The 24,034-nt window shown below is 44.8% G+C and overlaps 2 protein-coding genes across 2 annotated transcripts; one reads left to right on the forward strand and one right to left on the reverse strand.

Annotated features, from left to right (window-relative positions):
- Positions 1-14,314: 14,314 nt before the first annotated feature.
- Positions 14,315-15,886, forward strand: LOC127783580 (arogenate dehydratase 3-like). The gene has a single exon (XM_052310768.1). The coding sequence runs from the start codon at positions 14,479-14,481 to the stop codon at positions 15,700-15,702; it is 1,224 nt and encodes a 407-aa protein (XP_052166728.1). The 5' UTR covers positions 14,315-14,478; the 3' UTR covers positions 15,703-15,886.
- An 801-nt stretch (positions 15,887-16,687) lies between these two features.
- On the reverse strand, positions 16,688-23,427 carry LOC127783576 (polyadenylation and cleavage factor homolog 4-like). The gene is made up of 6 exons (XM_052310764.1): positions 22,848-23,427; positions 21,388-21,489; positions 20,982-21,239; positions 20,641-20,772; positions 19,969-20,541; positions 16,688-19,452 (listed from the first exon to the last, which is right to left on the reverse strand). Exons 1-6 carry the CDS (start codon positions 23,169-23,171, stop codon positions 17,620-17,622), a joined length of 3,222 nt encoding a protein of 1,073 aa, XP_052166724.1. The 5' UTR covers positions 23,172-23,427; the 3' UTR covers positions 16,688-17,619.
- Positions 23,428-24,034: the final 607 nt, after the last annotated feature.

Consider the following 24,034-nt stretch of genomic DNA (forward strand, 5'->3'; position numbering starts at 1 on the left):
TTAAACAATAGAGTATAGTACATTTGAGTGATCTTTCAAAGTTATTTTCGGTGTGACAACATTTGGTATGGTTGTGTTGGTAATGATTTGTTTAATTTATTGCTTTGCATTAAAATTTTGAAATGTTGAAAAGAGCGATAAGTGAAGTACCCCCTCTATCCTATAATATAAGGTATTTTGACATTTTTCTTGCACTGTTTGACCACTCATTTTATTCAAAAAATTTGTGCAAATATAAAAAAACGAAAAGTTGTGCTTAAAGTATTTTGGATAATAAAGTAAGTCAAAAAAATAAATAATAATTTCTAATTTTTTTTGAATAAGACGAATGGTCAAACAGTGCAAATAAAATATCAAAATCTCTTATATTAGGGGATAGAGGGAGTGTATATTTTGGAACCTACTGAAATTTGCATGAAACATGCATGTCAGAGTTTTTTTTTCTACTTTGATCTCTTCGGTTCAAAATACTTAGTTTTAACCTATTTTACAGTCCTCAAAATATTTGTTGACCTACAATTTCGATAGACAGCTTAATTTTGTCTTTTTTTTCGTCTGACGTACCGTACCCCTTCCTTAATTAACTCATAACTAAGTTGTTTATCCATGTATACATGCGCATTTTTGGAATGATTAACTGAACAAAACAGCCATTTTATCTACCTTATTAGTTCTTGTGTCCAACTCTAAAACAAACAAATATTATGGACCAAAGAAAAAAATTTGTACAAAAAGCACACATAGTTGGGCGCTCCATATTTTATATTTTCTCTCAAAGTATGTATACATCTCGTAATTTAGTTTGACACTAATTAGAAATATTAAATGTATACTAATGATAAAACATATCTATAACCCTAGACTAATTCACGAGACAAATCTATTAAGCCTAATTAATCCATGATTAGCCTATGTGATGATACAGTAAACATGTGCTAAAATTAGGCTTAAAAATTTATCTCGCGAATTAGCTCTCATTTATGTAATTAGTTTTATTATTAGTCTACGTTTAATATTTCTAATTAGTGTCCAAACATCCAATATGAAAAGTTAGTTCCTGAATCAAATATCACCTTAAGCTTGGAACATGAAAGATGGTTGGACAGTACGTTCATCTCCCTGTTTGTACACCGGCAAAGCTAGGGGAAAAAGAATGGACCTAAACTTTCATACTGGTATGCAGATTAATGCAGCTTTTCCGTTGGTAGGGGTCTCGGGATCCTTCTTTGGGTACAATTGTATTGAATCTTTTGATCCCTTTGTGATCTTTGAACACCACAAATTTGCAGGCATGGCAGAGACTGTGGCTCCGCAACCATACTAGCTAGTAGGCGACCAGTATGCATGTATGTATGTGCTGCATAAAGTTCAACAGCAAAAGCCAAAGAGACGTACGGTGAATTGGAGGCGAGAGAGAGAGAGAGAGAGAGAGAGAGTACAAGAAGAGCAGTTAGTTCAGTAGGAAGAAGAAGTGGAGCACGAGATCCTGAAAGGGCGTAGAAGATCCAGGCCAAAAAAAAAAAAAACAGAGAGGACAAAGCGTGTAGACTGCTCGTCTGCTCCTCGCGGTTTCTCGCTATCTTGGTTTTACAGCCGGAACGGAGCATGTTTGGTTGGCTCCGTGAACTTGTCAAACTTCGATGCCATAAGTATGGTTCCATAGTTTCTGTGGTGTTAAAAAGCTAACTATACTTGTGACAATATTTGACAAGAAAATGTTTCTATGAAATGTAAGCACACCGTTTTCTTTTGAAGGCTCATTAATTAATTATGAGCAGTAACATTTTCACCGAAAAATATTTATAGGTAATTTTTTTATATATGTGTTCTTATGATATGAAAGCTAATGCTGAAAAATAAATACACTTGAAAACATCGAAAACAAGTCAAATTAAAAGGCCAATTTTTGGCTGCAAGCGATAAGCGTAAAATCAAGTATTAAAAGAAATCCTTCGTTCTAAAACAAGACATATCAAAATATTGTTAATTAGATTTTTTTTATGAAAAATAATTACATGTAAATATATTTTTAACCTTTCACGTGTACAAATTATTTAAAAGACAAAGGATCTTCAATATAATGTCACACACATTTGAGGTAGGAAATACATCTCCTCAAGGGTTCAAGAAAGATATATGGCATAGGCTGGTTATTAATGCTCACCAAGTTTTGGTGAAAAGCTAAAATTCAAGCATTTATAATTAGGTCTATATTAATAATCATGAAAATTTTAGCTTAAGTATTAGTCATACGTAATTGGGTTTGGGCCCTAGGTTAATACTAGTACTTTTGAATTTTGCCGAAGGCATGCACCCAAGGATGGGTTTGTGTGAAGGGCAAATAAAAGCTCTTCCGCAACCAGAATATGGAAGTCGCATCCAGCTGCTGTAAATATATAGAGTAGGAGCAGTCTGTGCTGGCTTACTACTATACTATATAGTACTATATGATGTATGTATGCCTTAAAAAAAAAAGTTGCATGCATGCATGTTCATTTGCAAGCCTCGGCTAGCTCCATTCTTCATGACATCTCACACAAATTAAACAAACATTGTGGAGATGCAAAGCAAAATAAAGCAGCCATGGATCATGCATGCATGAATGCATGATTACCATGGTAATATAATTTAGATACACGATAACTACTTAGGCCCCCTTTAAACACGAGATTGAGAAGACTTATGAATAAGAAAAAGTACGATATTAACATAAATACAAGTTTAGAATAAATAATTACGAAGCATAGAAATAATATTTTGATTAAACCGCGGGAAAAACGTGAGAATTATAGGAGGATAAAAAACACTCAATGAAAAATTTCCATGACATTCTACCTCATGTTAGATTTTCTCCAAAACTTATATGGCATGAGGCATATTCTATACAAATTTCATAGGAATTAATTGTGTCCATTCCTTTATTTAAAGGGTTGTCTAGAAAAATAGTTTCATAGGAATGAAATCCTTAAAATTCCTCTGACATTGCTTTAATCAAATAGGACCTTGCTACAAGTAATTTTAGGGGACATGTAGCCCAGTTCGTTTCTCCTACTAAGAGAGGATAAAATTTGGATTATCGTGGCACGCTTTTTAAACTGCTAAACGATGTGTTTCATGCGAAAACTTTCTATATGAAAGTTGTTCTAAAATATCATATTAATCCATTTTTGAATTTTGTAATAATTAAAACTTAATTAATCACATGTTATTACCACCTCATTTTACGTGAAACACTTACTATTTATCTTCATCTTTATTTTCAGGAGATTTAAACACCAAGACTAATTCTTGTCTAAAAAAAGCTAAGACTAATTCCATACGTAGGGGTTACTCCCTCCGTCAAAAAAAAAACATTGGTGAGGATAGAACACACCCAGAATAACGAATCTAGACATTAGAATATCCATATTCGTTGTGATGTCCAGATTTGTTGTCCTATATAATGTTCTATCCACACCCAGATTGATTTTTTTTTAACGGAGGAAGTAACTCCTAGCTAGGTTTGACCGAAAACTCGAAAAGTAAGAAAGCAAACACACGTGTCGTTCCACTGAATTAAATCGATCATATATACTACACCCATCTCTTAATGTTTGAATTGCACTACCCAAAGTAAAAAAATGGAAGAAGAAGAAGAACGGAGCAAGGAGTAGTTCACGGTGATGGAGACGGTGCGGGAAGAGCCCATGCAATAAGGGCAAGGTTAATAATATAGCCGACCTGTTGGCTATAAGGTTCTTTATAGCCTTCTTTTAGCTTACCCATATAATAGTTAGCTCTTTATAGTTAATATAGGGCCCACTTGTATCTCTCACAGAGTTTCTTGGTTATTGTGTCTAAGCCGACCGTAAGTTTACAGCCCGCTTCTCCTCTCTCTCCTCTCTTCTCTCCTCCACCTCAGCATTTAGCCAGCTTATAGCCTACTATTATACTTGCTCTAAAGCTAGCTAGTACTCCCTTTGTTTTCTTAAATATTCGACGTCGTTGACTTTTTTAAATATGTTTGATCGTTCATCTTATTCAAAAAAAATAAGTAATCATTAATTCTTTTCCTATCATTTGATTCATTGTTAAATATACTTATATGTATACATATAGTTTTACATATGTCATAAAAATTTTTGAATAGATGAACGGTCAAATATGTACTTAAAAAATCAATGGTGTTAAATATTTAGAAACGGAGCTAATATTAGCACAAGATGTGAAACGTGGGCGTAGACCGTAGAGATGGGAAACGTATTGTTGTATCGATCACTGGTCAGTGATTGTTTTCGCCGTGTCACTGGTCAATGCAGTTAGACTCGGAAGAGGTCAATGTTAATTAGCTGTTAGATTCCGAAGAACTATAAGAAAGAAACGGAGTACACTATGGAGTACTAGTAGAGACTACTCCTACGTACAGTCCTACTAGTATTTCTTTTAGATACTCCATTCTCCAAGACAACACTGATTGTGAAGTAGTAGATCGTTTCGTGGAGTACTGATCATATATGACCCGAATCCCCCATATAGGAATACTTACTCGGATCCTCCCTCCCTTACAGGAATTAATTAGAAGATCGCGATGATGCACATATTGCACAATGCACATGACTTGTACAGCCGATCACTAAAAGTCAACATTAAAAAACAAACTACGGTTAAAAACATCAAAATTAACTCAAAAGCTAATGTGTAAATCTTAATTTTTGACTGAGGCTGACAAGATGGAGAACAACTGACCGGGCGGCTTTGACTAGCTAGTTAATTTTCTGAAAAGCGAATATAATTCACTCTCCTGCGGTCTATTCTATAGAATCTGCGGCGTAGAGAGGATAGTTCATTGCAATAGTGCTCCCCTTACCCAAATTCACACTGTCGGAGTAAAAAGTCATTCCGCAAAAAAAAAAAAAAAAAAAAAAACAAAACAAAAAACCCCGGCCAGCACGGGGTTCGTTTTTTCATTCTAGAATCGGCCCATGAAACTATTAAGAAGCGTATAGTTAGAATGCAAGTATAATGATTGAAAATAATTAATACTACCTCCATATTTTAATTCCGTTGACTTTTTAACCAACGTTTGACCATTTGTCTTATTCAAAAAAAATTGTGTAATTATCATTTATTTTATTGTGGCTTGATTTATCATCAAATATTCTTTAAGCATGGCACAAATATTTTTATATTTGCACAAAAATTTTAAATAAAATGAATGGTCAAACGTTGTTCGAAAAATCAACGGTGTTATACATTAAAATACGGAGCGAGTATATTTTTATGACAACAAATTATTTACCATGATTTATTAATGGTAATTTTTTTGCATTCATAATATGTTTAACGAAGTTTAAAAAAAATATTTTGTTTATCACTATCTTCACCACTGCACAAGTCATTCATTGTCTTATGTTCCCTACCGGAGAAACATCCAATTAAAGGTTGTTAACTCGTCTCATGCACGGGGTGAAAGCACGATGACGAGCCACGAGGAGGGGGCCGGGCCGTGAGTGTGACTCATGCTTTCTCCTCCTCAGCCCAGCCCAGCCCATCCTTCTTCCGTCCTATCTTCCTCCGGAAAAAGTACACTTAAAAGGACTTAAGGTCCCTCAGCTTATCATCGAGTTACAAAATTGTCCCCAACCACAAAACCAGATATATGGCATCCTCCAACTTACAAAAACCATTCACTCTTGGTCCTCGGACGGTTTTTATCCGGTTTCGTTCGACATGGCAGCTGAGTAAGTGTGGGACCTTCATGTCAGGTGACACGTCGTCACCTCTATTTCCCCTTTCTCTCCTTTACTCCTCTCTGTCTTCTCTGTGTGGGTGAGGCGGGGCATGTCGACGACTGAGCTCCACCGCCGCACCCGACGATGACGACAACGCACAGGTGCGAGCCTGGGCGGAGAAGGGGCCGCGGGCACCAGCCGCAGCGTCAGCCTCCGCCTCCACCTACGTCGCCGCACCCGACGATGATGACGACGACACACGTGCACGAGGCCGGGCGGAGAAAGGGCGATGGGCGGCGGAGCGGCGGCGGGCAACAGCCGCGGCATCAGCCACCGAGGCCTTCGTGGGAAGGGCAACGACGGTGGAGGACAACGCCGCCGCTGCCGACAAGGCCGAGAGGCGCGGAGGCGTCGACGGCCACCTCTCCCCATCTGCTGCAGGCGGCCAGAAGAGAAGAGAATAGAAGAAAGAAAAGAAGCGCCGCCGACCCCAGCAACATCCTCTCCCTTTCTCTCTCGTCGGATTGGATCGAAACGTTGGCCGCCGGGGAAGCAGCTGGGCATGGCAGGTCTGTGCGGCGGGCGTGGGTGCCGGCGGCTGCCGACGGGGGAAGAGATGAGCGGCGACCTTCGATATAACTCGAGTCGTTGCGGCACCCCACCTATCCAGGGCGAAACCGAGGATAGCCATCGCGCTGCAGATCCACACGCAGACGACGTCCGTCGCCACCGCCCCTGCCGTCGTGTCATCCCCATCGCTGCCGTCGTCACTTGTCCACTTCCTGCTTGGTGACGCTGCCGCACACGCCCCGGCCTGTCAGCCCTTCTCCCCGTGCACCGTCGTCGAGAAGATGGGGACGGTCGGTCGAACTGGTGGTGTCACTGTCACCGCCACCGCCCAGCGCCACTGGAGCTCGCGGCCTCGTCGTGCTCGTGCTTGAGTGCCGTGGCCACCAGCTCGTGCGGATGGCCGCGCCGACATGCACCCGCGCGTGCCCGGTGCGCACCTCGTCTAGGAATTCGGCGACGCCCGACTTGTCGTGCTTCTCGAACGCCCCCTTGTAGTCTTGTACTGCCGCATCGCCACGGACACCACGCGCGCGTAGGGCATCTGCTCCCATTTGCCCGCGGTCATGTACACCTCCGGGAGCTCGAGGACCTTGAGCAGCGGCATGAGCACCTTGCGCCGGAGCCAGTTGCAGACACGGTAGGCGTAGTGCTCATCGGAGAGGAAGAGGTACTCCTAGCTCAACTCACGCGGGAAGATGCGGCGGGTGATGACCTTGTAGAGCAGGGTCGCCCCGCCTCCCCGCCGACCCCCCCTCCTCCCGCCCTGCGCCGTCGCCTTCTGCCGGCCTGCCCAGTCGCCCAGAGAAGGTAAGAGAAGAGTGAGAAAGAGAGAGGAGAAAGGGAAAGGAGGGGAGAGGGTGATGATGTGGCCAGCTGACATGTGGGGGCCTACGCTAACTCAGCCGCCAAGTAGATTAAAACTAGGGTCAAAATCACCGAAGAATCTCGGGTGACCGGTTTTATATAGTTAAGAGATACACATATCTGGTTATGTGGTTTGAGAACGTTTTTTATCCCGATGACAAGTTGAGGGACCTTCGGTGTACTTTTTCCATCTTCCTCCCCTTCATAGACCGGCCCACTTATTCTCCTTCTTCCCGGCGGCCCAATCACCCTCACAGGCCGGTCACCATGTCCATTTTACCTTCCTATACCCCACCAGCCCAATAACAGCCTCGGCCTAGCTCGCCGCATGCCGTCCCTGAGCTTGACTTGGCCTTTGCAAGCGCGATCCTTAGACATTGCTCGCACTGTCTCCAAGCTCTATCTCTTAAAGCATGCGCCGAGCCCCTTCACCAGTGTGGTTCAGCTGCCGCGCGCGCATGCTAGGGTCAAAATCAATACCAATATCTCTTGCGTGTCTATTTAAAGCTTAACGCCATTCTTTTTTGCGCTGAGCATAGGGATTTGTTTCTAGAATTAGTTTTCTAAAAAGTTTAATTCGTAAAATAAGTTCTGCAGAAAGGGCCATGTCTAAAAAGTCCAGCATCTAGACAGCTGCTCCTAGTTAACATAACGACTCAATGCCTCGCATTTCTTTTTTCTTTCTATGGCTGTGTTTAGATCTAAAGTTTGGATCCAAACTTCAGTTCTTTTTCATCACATTAACCTGTCATACACGTACAACTTTTTAATCACATCATCTCCAATTTCAACTAAAATCTAAACTTTACGCCGAACTAAACATAGCCTTTCTTTCTTTCTGTGTTCGAAGGAAGCATCCTGAGCGGCGTGGATTGCAAAACAAAAATTGACTTTGACGTGTACATCTACCGCTGAATACATAGAATACATAAATATAAATTCATGCAGCGCCGAGCATGAGTTCGTTTCCTTAGTTCCAAACTCACTTTTCTCAAATTTTTTACGTGCACGCTTTTCAAACTGATAAAACAATATGTTAATTTTTTAAAAAAAAATATAAGAAAGTTGCTTTAAAAAATCATATTGATCTAGTTTTCAAAAGAATTAACTAATAATTAATTAATTACACGCTAATAGACCATTCTATTTTTCATGCGGAGAGTGGAGTTGCGAACACAACCTTAATCATCCTCACCTACCACCAAAGTTTGACTATTTGCCACTCGTAAGAATCGCTACTATTCAAATGCCACTTCTTTTAAATACTGTTATTATAAAATTGTCACTAAAGAGATAAGCTTGTAATCTTTTGTCACATTATCTATGTGGCCTGACACACAAACATGCCAACATGAAACACAAGTATAAATGCTCATTTTTCCCTTTGTGAGCCCACAAGTCAGCCTCTCCATCTCTCTTGTGTTCAATCTCGCAACTCCGCCAAGGTCTTCTTGCCAACCTATCGAGGCTCCTCCACTCTCACTGATGACGCACCCAAATATCCATGCTAGCCTCAACACGAACTCCTCACATATCTTGAGCAACACCCACCCTCGTCCCTCTTCTCGCGTAGGAGAGAAGCCTTAGTAGGAAGGTGAATTCGTAGATGTCACTGAACGTGACCCTGATGAACCTCTCGTGGTTGTTGGTGGACACAATGTCGAGCTCTAACAACGCCATCGTGAACATTGTGGTGGGGACAACGCACGCACAAATGTCCTTGAGGTAGATGGCGATGGCTTGGTGTAGGATCGAGATGTCGACTAGAGGGGGGTGAATAGGCGATTTAGAACTAAATAACACCTAATCAAATCTAACCTAAGTTGTTAGGCTTGGTGAGGGTGAACTCTAACTAAGCAACTAAGTTATGTTTTGCAAACCTAGGGTGATAGTGGCTCAATTATATCTCTAAGAAAGTAAATCACGCTCCTATGTCAATGTTTTGCAATCCTAGGGTGATATGATCTCAAGTGTGTCTCTAGAAATGTAAATTGCTCAAATGTAAATGCGACAATCAAATGAGACAATGAGACAAGAGATTTTTCACTGAGGTTCGGAAACTCGCCGGTTTCCTACTCCCCGTTGAGGCAAGTCCAACTCCACCGCTCAACCACGAAGCCACCGTACGCCCCCTTCGTCAAGGGGTGGGCAAGGCGGGAGCCGGCCCACGGAGAGGACTACCCAAGCCTCGATCACTCGGGGTAGTTCTTCCTTCACTCCGAAGGTGGTGAACTCCAAACCACTCACAAACCGGCACCGGGCCTCCTCCACAATCTTCTCGGAGAGGTCACCGGGCAACTCCTCCACAAGCCGTCTAGGAGGCGGCAACCTCCAAGAGTAACAAGCAATGACCCGGTGTGGAGATGATCAAGTGCCACACTAGCTCTACAATGGAAGCAAATGCACTTGACTCTTGGCTAAACAACCCTCTAACACACTAGATGGATGAACACAAAGCTCAAGTGAGTGTGAGAGAGGTGCAAGGGGTGTATGCAATTGAATTGGGTGCCAAGAGAGCCCCTTGCTGCTGGTGGGGGAGTATTTATACTCCCACCCACCAAAACTAGCCGTTGGGGGCGAAATCCCCCAACTCTGTGCTCTGCCGGTCTGACCGGAGGTATCTGGCCGGTCAGACCGTGCTACTCTGCAACGGCTAGAAAACTAGCCGTTGTAGCCCTGTCAGAGGGCCCCATCGGCCTGGCCGGTCAGACCGGCCTCGGCTCGGTCAGACCGAATACGGCTCCGTCGGCTCTGTATCGGCCATCCCGAGCAGCACCATCTCGGCCTCCAGGGGGCCGGTCTGACCGGGAAAGTGCCGCCGGTCAGACCACCACTATGTAGCCGGTCTGACCGGCCAGGGCACGCCGGTCAGACCGCCACTATGTGGCCGGTCTGACCGCCCCTGGTCAGGCCGAAACCAGTGAATTTGCAAGTGAATGTGTGTGTAATGAAAAAGAGAGCACAAATGAAAATGCAATGACCTAATGTGGCAATTAAAATCATCTCTTTGCTAGGTCATTACCCCTCTTAATAGTACGGTGAAACTAAAATTAAACTAGCAAATTTGATCGCCCTACATCTCGATCAATTCTAAATTAAAGCGCTAGTTTTACCGTCTTCTTTCCCTTTGCTTTGCGCCGTCAATTTTAATCCATCGATAATCATCCATGCGCACATATGACATGGACCTAACTTAAAATGTATAGCTCAAAGACAACGGTTAGTCCACAATTAGTGCTTGTCATTAATTACCAAAATTAACACCGGGGGCCTAGATGCTTCACTTGGCAAAGTGCCCACACGGGCGAGAACGACACGATGGTTGATGAAAGTGAGGCGGCGTCGATGATGAGAAAGTAGGTCAGCGCATCACCTTCCTCTCACTCCATTGCTACGCATCTCCTCCTCCCCCATCACTGCCACCGATGGGCCTCGTGTGAGGGGAAGGGCTCTTTAGTGTGATAGAACCAACCGCAACAAGGAATGGTGGAGCTCGACAATGGGATCTCGCTAGATCTAGGCTTGTCAACGGTGGGAGCAACGAGCATGACTACCAATGACGAAAAAAATGTAGGGAACACTAACGAGACAAGGAGGTCGAGAGAGGGTGTGGGCCCTCGGTGATCTCTAGGCTCATCACGCAAGGGCTCAAGAGCTAGCGCAATAAGGAGGAAGAGAGGAAGGGGGCGTGGATAGCTGGATGTTGGTAGAAGGGGAAACATCAAGGGAAGGTCAGGAGGCTTGGAGGAGTGAAAGATTAGGCATGTGCCAATGAGAGGAGAGTGAATTGAGAGATGGAGATAGGAAGGAGGATGAACATGTAGGGTTCGTAATATGGTAAAATAGGCATTCACACTCGTGCTGACAAATGGAGTTGGTGCGCTTACCAAAATGGAATAGCAATGTATTAAAAAAAATACTCCCTCCGTTTTAAAATGTTTGACACCATTGACTTTTTAATACGTGTTTGACCATTCATCTTATTCAAAAAATTTAAGTAATTATTTATTCTTTTCATATCATTTGATTCATTGTTAAATATACTTTCATATACACATATAGTTTACATATTTCACAAATTTTTTTGAATAAGACGAACGGTCACACATGTTGTCACGCCCGGAATTTCTATCCAAAATTCCAAACGCTTACATGTGTGTGAACCCTCGTCCAGGAATCAGCCGAGGCACACAATAACAAATTGATAATATAGTACAATTATTACTCTAATTAATAAGCGAATAAAATTTCATTACAGAGGTAGATAGTTCCTCTCAATCAATAAAGATCTAAGCAGCGGAAAATAAGATAAACGGCGCCAGACGACTCCACTCCACAGGCAGCTTGACCAGGGCTACACCTAATCCTCTACACCATCAGCATCACTGTAGAACTCCTCCTCTGATGAATGATTGCAAGGTGAGTATATGACATACTCAGCAAGCCACGCAGCAAATATGCAAGTGCACAGGATAACGAAGGATGACATAGTAGGGTTTCATTTGCATAAACAGCATTTAATAAACATTTCAGAATTTAATAAAACAGTTAAGTAATAATTAAACAATATTAATCCAACGCTATACAACATACCCTGTTGCATAGGCCCAACCATTCTGAACAACCATCCCGGCTGCACAGTTCTATCTCCAAACCAGGAATATACCATTCCAAACCAGGAGCTAATCAAATTATTACCAGTTATAGCATCTTTTATTATGATGAGAGATGTGAGACTAATCACGAAAGACATTGTTAGACCCGCCCATAACCGCGGGCACGGCTATTCGAATAGTTTTACTCTGGCCAGAGGTGTACCACTGTACCCACAAGACACAGCCCCACGACATGTCACCATACGCCTCGATACCACCACGGTACCTCGGAAAGGAGCTGTGACAGTACCCCTCGCACAACACAATCCACCACAGCGCACCGTTCCTGGATCATAATCACCCCCTTATAAACAAGGCATAGACTCCCCAGCGACCCCCGTGGGCTTATCTCCGCCACTTCTCAGTCTGGTGCCCCGCAATGAACCATGCTATACAAAAGGTAAAGCCGTTGCCCACGCTGGCTTGTGGTTGGCACGGTTAATGTTTCACAACCGAAACTCGTGAACCGGTCCTTAATTGTCATGAGCACGACCATCAAAACCATGTGCTCACAACCCACCATTATCAGGTTTTAGTTGGCAAATTAATTAATTAACCAATCATGATTAACCATCATGAGCTATCATTAAATAATAGTGAGTCATAAGTTATTCCAATAGTGTGCTAATGTTTCTAAGCATGGCTTAGCAATCATAACTAATATCTAGCTGAACCAATATATAAAGCCCAACTAGTCAAGTTATAATAACCCAAGGTATCAAGGAATAAAGTAATCAAGAACAAAAGGGCTATAACAAACAATAGGTTAATTCCACCCAATGACATTTGAAAATAAATGCAATAGTTGAATAGAAACAATAGCTTTAAACGGGATCAACATGCTCAAAGAGTTGTTTGGGATCTGTGTGACTTGCCTTGCTGGCCTTGGAACTCTTCAAATTCTTCTCCTGCGAAAACGAACTCTCCGGAGACGTCGGAATCTAAACAGAAAAGAGCAAAATCACCAAAACAACACATAAACAAGCATGAACAGGTACATATGGATATTTTTAACATGTAGATCTCAATTTTAGAAAAATTTAGAGACTTGAACCAACTAAATCCGAGCTAAGATGAATTAGTTATGAATTTTCAAAGATTAAATCGGATTAAATCATTTATTTAGATTTTAATTGAATTATGACGCAATAATGAATTATTTTTGAAAAGGAAAAGGAAATTATTGCGTCAACGGCTAGGGTTCGTGGTGGACCAGGTGCACGGCGGCGGTTCACGAGATTGGGCGGCCGAGATCGATCCTAACTACAACGGACGGCCGAGATCGATCGGATCCACCGCGGCTCACGGATGGACGACGACAAAGACGTCAGCGGTGACGTCACCACCGGCGGCGGCTCGGGCGCGCAAGCTCGCCGGCGAACGACGGCACGACGACGCGAACGGAGGACACCAACACGTAGAGGGCGACGCGGCGAACTCACCGGTGACCAAAGCGACGGCGGACGATGACCGGACGACGTCGGCGACGAGGAAAAGGCGGCGGCACTCTTCGGCTTGACGACGGCGACGGTGCTCCGGCGGTTGACAGCGACGGCGAAAGGGCGGACGAGGACGGCGACGCGACGGCGACCACGATAGCGACCTCCCCGAGCGACGGCGACGACTGGAGCGACGGCGGCGCACGGCTGGAGCGGCGGCGACGACGGCGGCGCGAGGTCTCACGGGGCTAGGGCGCTACGGATGACGGCGGGCAAAGGCGAGGGTGGCGACGGGTAGCGGCGGGCTTAGGGGTCCTTTTATAGGGGTTGGAAGGCGGCGGCGAAGGCCCACGGCGGCCGGCGACGAGAAGGAAAGATTAGGGTTCGGAGAGAGAGATGAATCCGATTCGAGATCGAATCCACGGATTTCCAAACGAAATTAGCCGACGATTCCATAAGAGATAAGATAGATGGGATCCCGGGGATCATTTCCCCTCTATTAATTTCACCGGAAACGAAAAGGGGCGGCTGGATTTGGAAGGAGACGACGGCGGCGCGGCGCTAGGGTTCGGGCGGCGGCCGGCCGGAGGTAGACGACAGGCTTGACAGGTGGGCCCCACCTATCAGCGGCAGCGAGCGCGCGCGGGCGGCTCGGCTTGACTTGGGCCGAGGAGGAGAGAGAGAGGGTTTTGGGCCGACTTTCGGCCCAAAGCCAAAAGAGACTTTTAAAAACCTTTTTCCATTCAAATTATTCATGAAATGCAATTCTATTTATTAAAAATACTTCCTTGGCTCAAATAAATCCCAGAAAAATCTAGGAATTATAGAATCAAGCAAAGTATTTAATGAAATTTTATCTGGCCCCATTTTATATTGGAATTTATTATTTAAAATTAGATCTTCTTTTCTAGGCTTTTAAAATCATTTCTAATGATTCCAATTAAACAACAATTTATATATTTAGGATTTTTAGGGTGTGACACATGTGCTAAAAAGGTCAAAGGTGTTAAACATTTTGAAATGGAGGGGGTAATATTTAAGAATCGTGATTATTAAGAAAAACAAATAGTTGGTCCCGCGGCGTCTCGTTGAGGTGGAGGCAGTCCCTCACTCCATCTTCTCGACAAACGCAACACCACCGAGAGACACAAAGCTTTAGCTTCCCTTCCCTTGCAGCTACAGGGAGGGAGGGAGGCCGCCCTTTCCCGCCACCCACCCCTCGCCGTCGCCGTCCGCCGGATGATGGAAACTCTGCCCGCACCGCGCCCCACCCAGATCCCCAGATCCACGGCCATCCGCCCGCCGTGCGCCACCCCCTTCTCCCGCGCCGACTGGCAGACCACCTGCGCCGCCATCCTCGCCACCACCAGTACCACCAACGCCAAAGCCTATGGCGCCCCGCGGGTGAACGGCGACAGCATCAAGCCCGCCCTCTCCGACCACGCCGCGCAGCCGCTCGACCTGGATCTGCTCCCCGTCTCCAACCTCCCGCGCCCGCTCACCATCACCGACCTCTCCCCGGCGCCCATGCACGGCAGCCAGCTTCGCGTCGCCTACCAGGGTGTCCCGGGTGCCTACAGCGAGGCGGCGGCGGCCAAGGCCTACCCCTCCTGCGACGCCATCCCCTGCGACCAGTTCGAGGTGGCCTTCCAGGCCGTGGAGCTCTGGATCGCCGACCGCGCCGTCCTCCCCGTCGAGAACTCCCTCGGCGGCAGCATCCACCGCAACTACGACCTCCTCCTCCGCCACCGCCTCCACATCGTCGGCGAGGTCCAGCTCCCCGTCCACCACTGCCTCCTCGCGCTCCCGGGCGTCCGCAGGGACCTCCTCACCCGCGTCATCTCCCACCCGCAGGCGCTCGCCCAGTGCGAGCTCACCCTCAACGCCATGGGCCTCAACGTCGCCCGCGAGGCCTTCGACGACACCGCCGCCGCCGCCGAGCACGTCGCCGCCGCGGGGCTCCGCGACACCGCCGCCATCGCGTCCTCCCGCGCCGCCGAGCTGTACGGGCTCCAGGTGCTCGCGGACGGCATCCAGGACGACGCCGGGAACGTGACGCGGTTCGTGATGCTGGCGCGGGAGCCCATCATCCCGCGAACGGACCGGCCATTCAAGACGAGCATCGTGTTCGCGCACGACAGGGAGGGCACGTCGGTGCTCTTCAAGGTGCTGTCGGCCTTCGCGTTCCGGGACATCAGCCTCACCAAGATCGAGAGCCGCCCACACCGCCACCGCCCCATCCGGCTCGTCGACGACGCCAACGTCGGCACGGCCAAGCACTTCGAGTACATGTTCTACATCGACTTCCAGGCGTCCATGGCGGAGGTCAGGGCGCAGAACGCGCTGTCGGAGATACAGGAGTTCACCTCCTTCCTCCGGGTGCTCGGCAGCTACCCCATGGACATGACGCCATGGGAGTATTCCTCCTCCGGCCAAACCGCCGGCGACACCAGCAGCAGCTGATCGATCAACAAGACTGATGCTGCTGATATTATTGGTAGTTGAATACAGTTATCTCAAGAAATGCTCAAATTTTTGTTGGTTGATTTGCTTCTTTCTTCTTGTTTTCCTTTCAAATTTTTGTGACCAAAATTGGAGAGAGGGGAGGAAGACCTAATGTTTGATTGCGGTTGCGGGTGCGGATTTACATGATGATGATGTTCTCAGTAAGTCGAATTTTACATCTTGGAATGGAAAAGCTGCCTAAAACAATCAAAACAACCACCACATTTCTGCTGTCCTGTGATCTTGTCTGCTCAGCAATGTTTGGATTTGCCATTGGCTCTCTTGTTGCTGACAAAAAAATGAATGAATTCACTGATCGAAATGGCATGCCATTATTTGAGTACACACAGTCCTGTAGATGGTACAGATAGAAGACAGTTTGGTGAGTACTGAGAGAAACAAACACGCATCCATGGCAGCACGTACTCCGTAAGGTTGATGTTGATAGGATGGGGATATGGCTGTGGTTGGTTTGGTGGTTGGGGCTGACCGACAGAGGTAGCAAGGGGAGCCATCTGCAACCACAACTCCATAAGCGGTAGGTGGCGTTCGACGGTTGAAATGAGCCATTTTCTTTTCAGGTTATTTATCGGCTTGTTGAAACAGCTTGTTTACTTCACTCTTTAAAAAAAAGTTCTATTAAAAAGTGTTCTTTTCCATTGACCATTGCATTACTTGTTTTAAACCATTTATTGTGTTTATTTTTTGAAAAAGAAATTGAATTTATTTATATAATCAAGTTAGTATTCCGCTAATACTCTAGACCAGGGTGGGGCGGTCGGCTGCTGTCTTCTCCCACTGGGCATTAGCTTAGTTAAGCCCAACCATTGCTGCTGTCTTCTCCCACGGAAGCATCAGACATGCTAAAATGTACTACTAGTATTACAATGGAGTAACGTGCATCAAGCTACCACATTAACAAGCAACTCGACTTGACCGCATTGTTTCATCAAGTGATTAGTAACATAAGTCATGACTCTGAAGGGACATTTATTAATCCAAATGGCCTCTTTCGTAACATTGACTTGTACCAGGAATTCATGAGAGGCAAATCATTGAGCTATTCACCAGGTTCTATCAGGTGGGAATGTAATCGCTTATTACTGATGCCTACAGTTTCACAATTAATTACAGAATTATATAATACTCAGATCTATCATCTGCCGAATTAACAACTTCCGACGACAAAATAATTTTACGCATCACAATGGCAAGGAGGAAGGAACATGGAACTACAATGATGAACTCCCACATCAAGCAAGCAAGCCTTAAGTAACTAGTAATTCTGCCTCCATGATGTTCTATTATCAGTTATTTTTTAGGTACAAAATCTCTAGTCCTCGGAAGATGAAACAAGTTTGCCAAAAACAACAGTAACTCAATGGCAGCGTCACCTATTGTTTTCCCTCGTAATGAAACAATACACTCCTTTTTAACATACAAGCTGGCCTTCTATGAACAGAAAGATCATTTCCCTTCGATTGAACCAAAAATACAAATATCAGACCCCCGAAGATCTCGATTGCGAGGATGATCGGTTGACAAGGCCAGAGCTGGACTTGGAATTTATTCTGTGTAAGCACCTTATCCACGATTAATGGTGACTGAGGGATGAACTCAAACATTTGACCAAAATTTACTTGTGCAGCGCGTCAGGCTGTCAACTTCACACTAATCCACCTACATGTCATGGCCGCGACAGCATCATTGCAGTTGCTGCTGCAGATCACCCCTCACGCTGACCCACTTTTGTGGCATCATTTCATTTGAGCTTCTGTTAAGCACCAGATTTCCAGCTAATCCACCTCCACCTCAATCTCATCATTCGAGCTGTTTCTGTTGCTACTGCTTCTGCCCCTGTGTTTGGCACAAATGCTAATCAACCTCCATGCCATCATTTGAGCTTATCGACATACATCTTGCATGCACTATGGGTACACGCTCTTTACTCTCAGCACTGTCGCCACTGCTGCCTTCTGTCTTCGAAGAATCAAAATAGACCGCATCCTTGTACATCCAGTTATCCTTCTCAATGGAATAAATGTCATCAAATGACTCTCCACAGAGTGCACAGATAATCTGGCTCTCATCTGCAGGAACCATGAATTCACAAACTTCCTCTTCAGAGCTCAAATCTGCAACAGAAGAAGCAGACTCCAGGGCGCTGTTCTGCACTTCATGTGATCTATCGACCCAATTATTTTTGCTAGGGTACCATTTTTCAGGTGCGATACCAGTCTTTCTAGTCTCAGTTTGCTTCGATCCATGGCACGCAGTGTGCACAGAGAGCTCTTCTTCAAGACTGAATCTTAGACCACATGTATTACATTGATGACTTTGGCCATCAAAGAGGGTGCTGATCACATGTGCATGGTACTTGCGGAGCATCTCAGGCTTGAAGTCAAAGCCAATAAGGTCCACCATCTTGATTTCTGCAGGTTCCTTCTTGATTTGAACAGGTTGATGCACCAGCGCCTTAGATGGGGCAGATGAGTTTTGATTGGATGTTTCCTTTTTAACTGAAGGCTGGACAAAAGGCAGAGAAGGAGCTGAAGCAGTGTCATCTGGTGTGTTCAGTTCTGATTTACTGGGCTGTTGTGGGATCGCTACAGTTGAATCTGCAGAAGGTGAAGAAATCAATCCCTTCGCAACCAGGGAACTGAGAAGACTAGAGAGTGGTGCAGCTTTCTCCGAGGTCTGTGTTGTAAGGCACACAAAAGGCGACGAAAGTGGCAACCCAGGGGGCAAAGGTGGGCGCAGAGAGTTTGGCGCCTGAGACTTCAGAGTATCACTAGCTGGAAGGTGCAGGGATGAGGAAGCAGCTGAAAGAGATGTCGAAACATGAGGAGGTGGCCCACTTGGAAGAGGAGGTTGTGCCCTCAAACTGGCAAGATCGTTGGCGTCATTCGGTTTGAATCCACTCTTTATAAGGCCAGCCAACAAATTGCTAGCACTTAAATGATCTGAGCTCATAAGAGTGGAGTCACTAGACAGAGATACTTCTTCAGGCTGCCGATGCCCCACGCCAACAGAAATAGGCAGCTGGATTGAAGATTTAAATAGTGAAGATGAATTTTCAGGTGAAAAGTTTGCCTGCGGTTGATCAAGTGTCCTGAGATGTGGCTTTGACTGCAGCAAGGAAGGGTGCTTTTCAATCTGCTGGGAGGCATGTGAAGGAGCACCCAGCAGATTAGGTCTGCCCTGAGAAAGTGCAAGGTTTTGAGCCAAGGCATGAGTTCTTTGGTTATAGTCTTCCAGAGAATTTTGACCCAACTGTGAGAATGGTTTGGATGAGTAATCAAGCTCTACAGGACTAGGGGAACTCTGGCGTGCAAATGATGCAGAAGGTGACTGTACAGGTGGTGAGGAAGTTGACCAATATCTATTCTTTTGCTGTCCTATAGTCTCAGTTGATCTTGTTGCTGCACTTTCTAGGCTTGATCGTCCAGCATAGGCTCCTGACAACCCAACAGGTACAGATGAAGTGATACTTGTTGACAAGGTACCAGCATAAATGGTAGGCCTGTCCGCTGGCTGATTGGAAAACGCTGATATCCTAGGATCTGACACAATGTCTGGGAGAGGTTTTTCATGGGATAACCAGAGAGAGGAACCACGAGATGACGAGAACGGCTGTCCTTCGGGGAGCATTTCCCTATCAATTCTTGGTTCCACTTCGTGCTTACCATGAAGGTACTCTTCATGATCCTGAACAATTGAAAAAACAATCAGATTATAATCTTGTCCAAAAGTAGTGCAAAGATGGAATATGTGTATATATGTCATCAAAATTTAGCATGGTATACAGGTAAAACCTAAGATTTTGAGGCAATATTATAAATTGCAAAGTTGAGAGCGAACCAGCAGTTCAAACTATCTACTCCCTCCGGTTTCATTTTAATTGACATTTCGGACAATGACACGGTCTACAAAATATATCTTTGACCTTATTTTTCTATTATAATATACACAATAAATAAATGCATGTTTACTTTTATTATAGTACTTTGAAAGACAAATCTATGTATGTTGTTCTAGTTTCTTTGAACTAAATATTTTTAAAGTTATTGATGGTCAAAGTTATAAAAGTTTGATCTCAACCTTGTCCAAAACGTCAATTATTATAGAACCGGAGGGAGTAACAACATTAGGTACAAGTAATTAACTTGCTGTATCTATCAAGTATTGAATATGCTTTTATAGTACTATCTTCTTTTCACATACCATATATGGTGCAATTCTTCTATCTTGACCCGTCGCATTTCCAAATCTTTGGAAGCTATCTAGTTTGTGTAGGTCAGGGTCCAAAGGTCCTCCCGCCTCTGCCCATTTAACCCTTTGAAAGCTTCCAACATTTCCATCATCAGGCATCCATTCTCTTTTTCTTGTTGAACTGGTACCTCCATAATCTGCTCCTTGAGAACGTACATCATCCCACATGTACTCTTCTTCCTCAGAATTCTTCCAGCTTTTGTTGGATGACGGCCTACCAATCCTATCAGAATTACTAACAGGAGTTGGCAAAAGTGCACTATCTAAACGTACAGATCCTGATGGTCTAACATCCTTGTTTGCATAAAAATTGCTGCGCCTGTCAAACTGTTCTTCAGAAGAACCAACTCCAGCAGTATAATATGGTCCGCCACTTCCATCTTGGCCTTTAGGTTTTGCGCGAACAAGACCAGTTCCCACAACAGCCTGCTGTGAAATGTTGGAGAATCCAAGGACCCTCATATCTCTATCTTGCTTTTCATGAATAGGATTGCTAAAAGGGTCCCTTTGTGCCCGCTGTACATTCTGCATATCAAAGTCAAATAATAACATATGCATTATATATATAACAAAGTAAATACATCTAAGCACTTATGTTACTCAATGATCAAATGATGAACTTACAGTCCTAGGGTTCAAAGCATCCAGCCGCCGCCCTGCACCTCTATCAACAGCTGTCCTGCTAGTCCTCTCAATATCATCACCAGAATCGGAAATTGTAGTAGTCTTGGCCCCAGCTCCCAGTATCCCCTGTCCCTGTACAGAGCGAAGGGAGAATAGAATGAGGTGAAAAAAACTCACGAGTGATGTGATAGTATAAAGCAGCAGTTACAACGCTATGAACATATCTATATTTTTTCAATGGGAGCAATATCTATCATTGTCTTGATACGATACTCAGGATGACAAGAGCATTGAATAGCTACATCCACACACACACACACAAAAAAGAGAAGTTGGCTTGCCTTATTTGGTTGCTGGAGCTGCTGCCTTGCTTCCAAATATTTTGGGTTCACATGAATGCTGTGGGATGGACGATTGGATTGAGAATCAGGCTTTGATGGTGCAGCGCCTGATGATCCATTAGTAGACGATTGAAAGCCAAGTTCCTTCTCAATCACTTGGAGTGAAGTTGGAGAAAACACTCCTTTCCATGTTCCAAATAAGTGTCTCATGCTATTGTGTATGGAAGAATCAACCTGTTTATATGCTTTGCAGAACACCTACAATAACAAGGAACCGCCCAAGAAAACTAAGGTTGATCTCATACAGAAAGAAACCAGGATTCATTATTTTTCCATGAAGCTGGTAATCTCAACTATCAGGTCAGCAAAAAAAAAGTTAGAAGAGCAAGAACGATTATTTACTAACCTCGGGTAATCTTGCAGAAAAATGTTTAACATAATCTTTTCCAATATTTTTGACAATACTGTCAAGTAGATACAGAGATGGTAGCTTCTGTTCACTTGGAACCTACAAGCACAAGCAGCCAACAATATGAAATAGCATACCCTTCTACCTATAAGAATACAATTACATAAGCAGGTACTACAGGTTTACAATGAAAAAAAGAGAATCACAGAAATGTTAATGTGATACAAGTACAACAATGGAAAACCTGGTGTCACTGCTATAATAGCTGTGTCTCCACTCTCCAAGACTAGAAAAATCTGCTACACAACAGACCAATACAAATTTTCTTTATGACCCTCACATAGAGAAGGCCCAATGTTTTTCCATCTTTTGTTTAGTTGAGTTACATCTACTTGTTGAGAAGTCCAACAACATTTTGTTCAAACACACGAAACGTGTGACGATAATGAGCCTAGCTGAAATGCAAGAGTTATCAGTAGGCATCATCACCTAGGAAGAGCAGAGGCTACAAAAGAAGTGAACAGTGCGAAAACCATCTAAGTTAAGTAGCCAGCAACTACATGACAACACCAACCAGCGTAGGCCACTTATGAGGTGCAGTATTTCCACATCCTCTCATCACAATTTATACAGTTTTTTCACCTTTACAGGAACACGCTAAAGAGTTCAATCATAAATATGGATTTCTGAAATCTGGATCCATCTTGTGTGCAACGGTGGAGATGAGGTACACAATTTGAGAACATTATCAGCATGAGAACAGTTCAACATGCAGTGCAGCACAAATCTGGGGATCAGATAGTGGAAGAGTAGGAACGAAACTGAAGCCTGCCTGGTACAGTTTGCAACCATAAGCCGATACTTATGATATTTTCTAGCATCACAGAACACTTGCATAGGGTGATAGAACCCTACCATTAATATCCTTTTGCCATGGCGAGTAAGTCTGATATTCATACAGTGAATGATATCGTAGGCATAAAATCATCACACGGTAACTTGAAATGGATTCCGCAACGGTAAAGCGTATAGAACCATGTGCCTTAACGTCATACAAGAGTAGCGCATGAGCACACGCACATAGAAAGGGATAGGATGTAAGAGAGAGATTCAGTCCATAGCGATACACTCATTACCCTGATATTTGCATACATCAACATAGGCGAAATGCGGGTGGTTTAAACCTTTTGTTAGAAATGAGGTCAGTGCGCAGTTCATTAGTAAAGAAGGTGATGTTTGGGCAACAAGCACAGCACAGGGATCTCATCTCGATTAGCTATGTTATTATGTACTATGTAGAGTAGAATACAAAAAAGATGGCTGCTCATCTCATGGGAGCACGTTTGCTGTATCTAGCACAAGACGTACATGATAAACTACTAAGTAAGACAGGAGGCGAAAGGAGTTTTTTACATGGAGAGAAAGGGAATGGAATAGCGGAAGAAGAGAAGGGTCACCTCGAGGATGTTGGCGCAGATGAGAGAGGCGATGGGCTTGGCGGCGTGGAGGTTCTCGCCGGCGATGATGGTGAGGTTGGTGATGATGGGCTTGGAGTTGAAGGTGAGCTCCCCGAGGGCGGTCCGGTACTGCGCGACGAGCTCGTCCACCTGCGCCTGGTCGACGGGGGGGGCGGGGGCGTTGCCATTGGCGGCAGCGGGGTAAGATCTGGGATCCCTGGGGGCGGGGTGCTGGGCGAGGCGAGGCTTCTTGGGGTCGGGGGCGGCGGATCTGCGGGCGGCGGCGGAGGAGGAGGTCTCCATGGGGGCGGCGGAGGCGCGCATGGTCTAGGGTTTGGGGGGCATGAGCGTGTGGGTGTGGGTGGGAGGAGCTAGGGTTTGCGACGCCCGCTCTCCTGCGGCTCGGGTCGAGTCGAGTCGAGTCGAACGATGTAAGAAATTGGATGGGCGGAGGCGGAGGGAGGGAGGGAGAGAGTCGGAAGCTGTGTTTGTTTGGGGGGATTTGGAGCCGAAGAAGAGGAGGAGGTTTCCTTCCTTCCTTTGCTTGTCAAGACTCCACATGAAGAGGAGAGGAACACATGACATGAGGAGGAAGGAGGCAGGCATATGGCTCAATTCCTCAACTTCCATCTATTCACTGACTTAAGAATAACATTGTACCACCTTAAAACTTTTTTCCTTCTCCCGATCTGATAAAACTAGCATGCCAATTAGCTTAAGTCATGTGACCAAAATCGATCGGTCGCTAGAGCTCCAAACATAGCAATTAACAATTCCACTTAGTGTGCGTGAAGACGTCGCTATCTTTTTATGAAGTCATTATTTTCGCTCTCGTTCTGTGAAGCCGTCACCATCGTCGCATGAAGGCACATCGCTCGTCCATGAAGACCCCGTCATTATTGTCATACTCGCGTGAAGATCCCGTCCCTACCACTATTACATGAAGCCGCGACTCCATAGCTAAATAAATAAGCCCTCTGGCCCTTTTTATCTTCCATCATGCGAAAACGTTGGCATGTCTACCTCCATCCATTTCTTCTGTTGATGAAGCGATTTGCATGTACCTAGGACAAAATTAACATTTAATATTTTGAAAAAAAAATATTCTTGATTTGGATCTCTTTCTTTGCCTTGTCTTTCCATTTCCCCTTCTTTGTGTGTACGGTTAATTTGGTTATGGAAAGCAT

Source organism: Oryza glaberrima, chromosome 9 (assembly GCF_000147395.1).
Source record: "Oryza glaberrima chromosome 9, OglaRS2, whole genome shotgun sequence".
Classification (NCBI taxonomy): Eukaryota; Viridiplantae; Streptophyta; class Magnoliopsida; order Poales; family Poaceae; genus Oryza; species Oryza glaberrima.

Coding starts and splice junctions, on each gene's coding strand:
- LOC127783580 (XM_052310768.1), top strand. CDS start 14,479: ATGATGGAAACTCTGCCCGCACCGCGCCCCACCCAGATCCCCAGATCC.
- LOC127783576 (XM_052310764.1), bottom strand. CDS start 23,171: ATGCGCGCCTCCGCCGCCCCCATGGAGACCTCCTCCTCCGCCGCCGCC. Junction 20,542..20,640: donor ATGCTTTGAACCCTAGGACT/GTAAGTTCATCA, acceptor TTTGATATGCAG/AATGTACAGCGGGCACAAAG. Junction 19,453..19,968: donor GAAGAATTGCACCATATATG/GTATGTGAAAAG, acceptor TCAATTGTTCAG/GATCATGAAGAGTACCTTCA.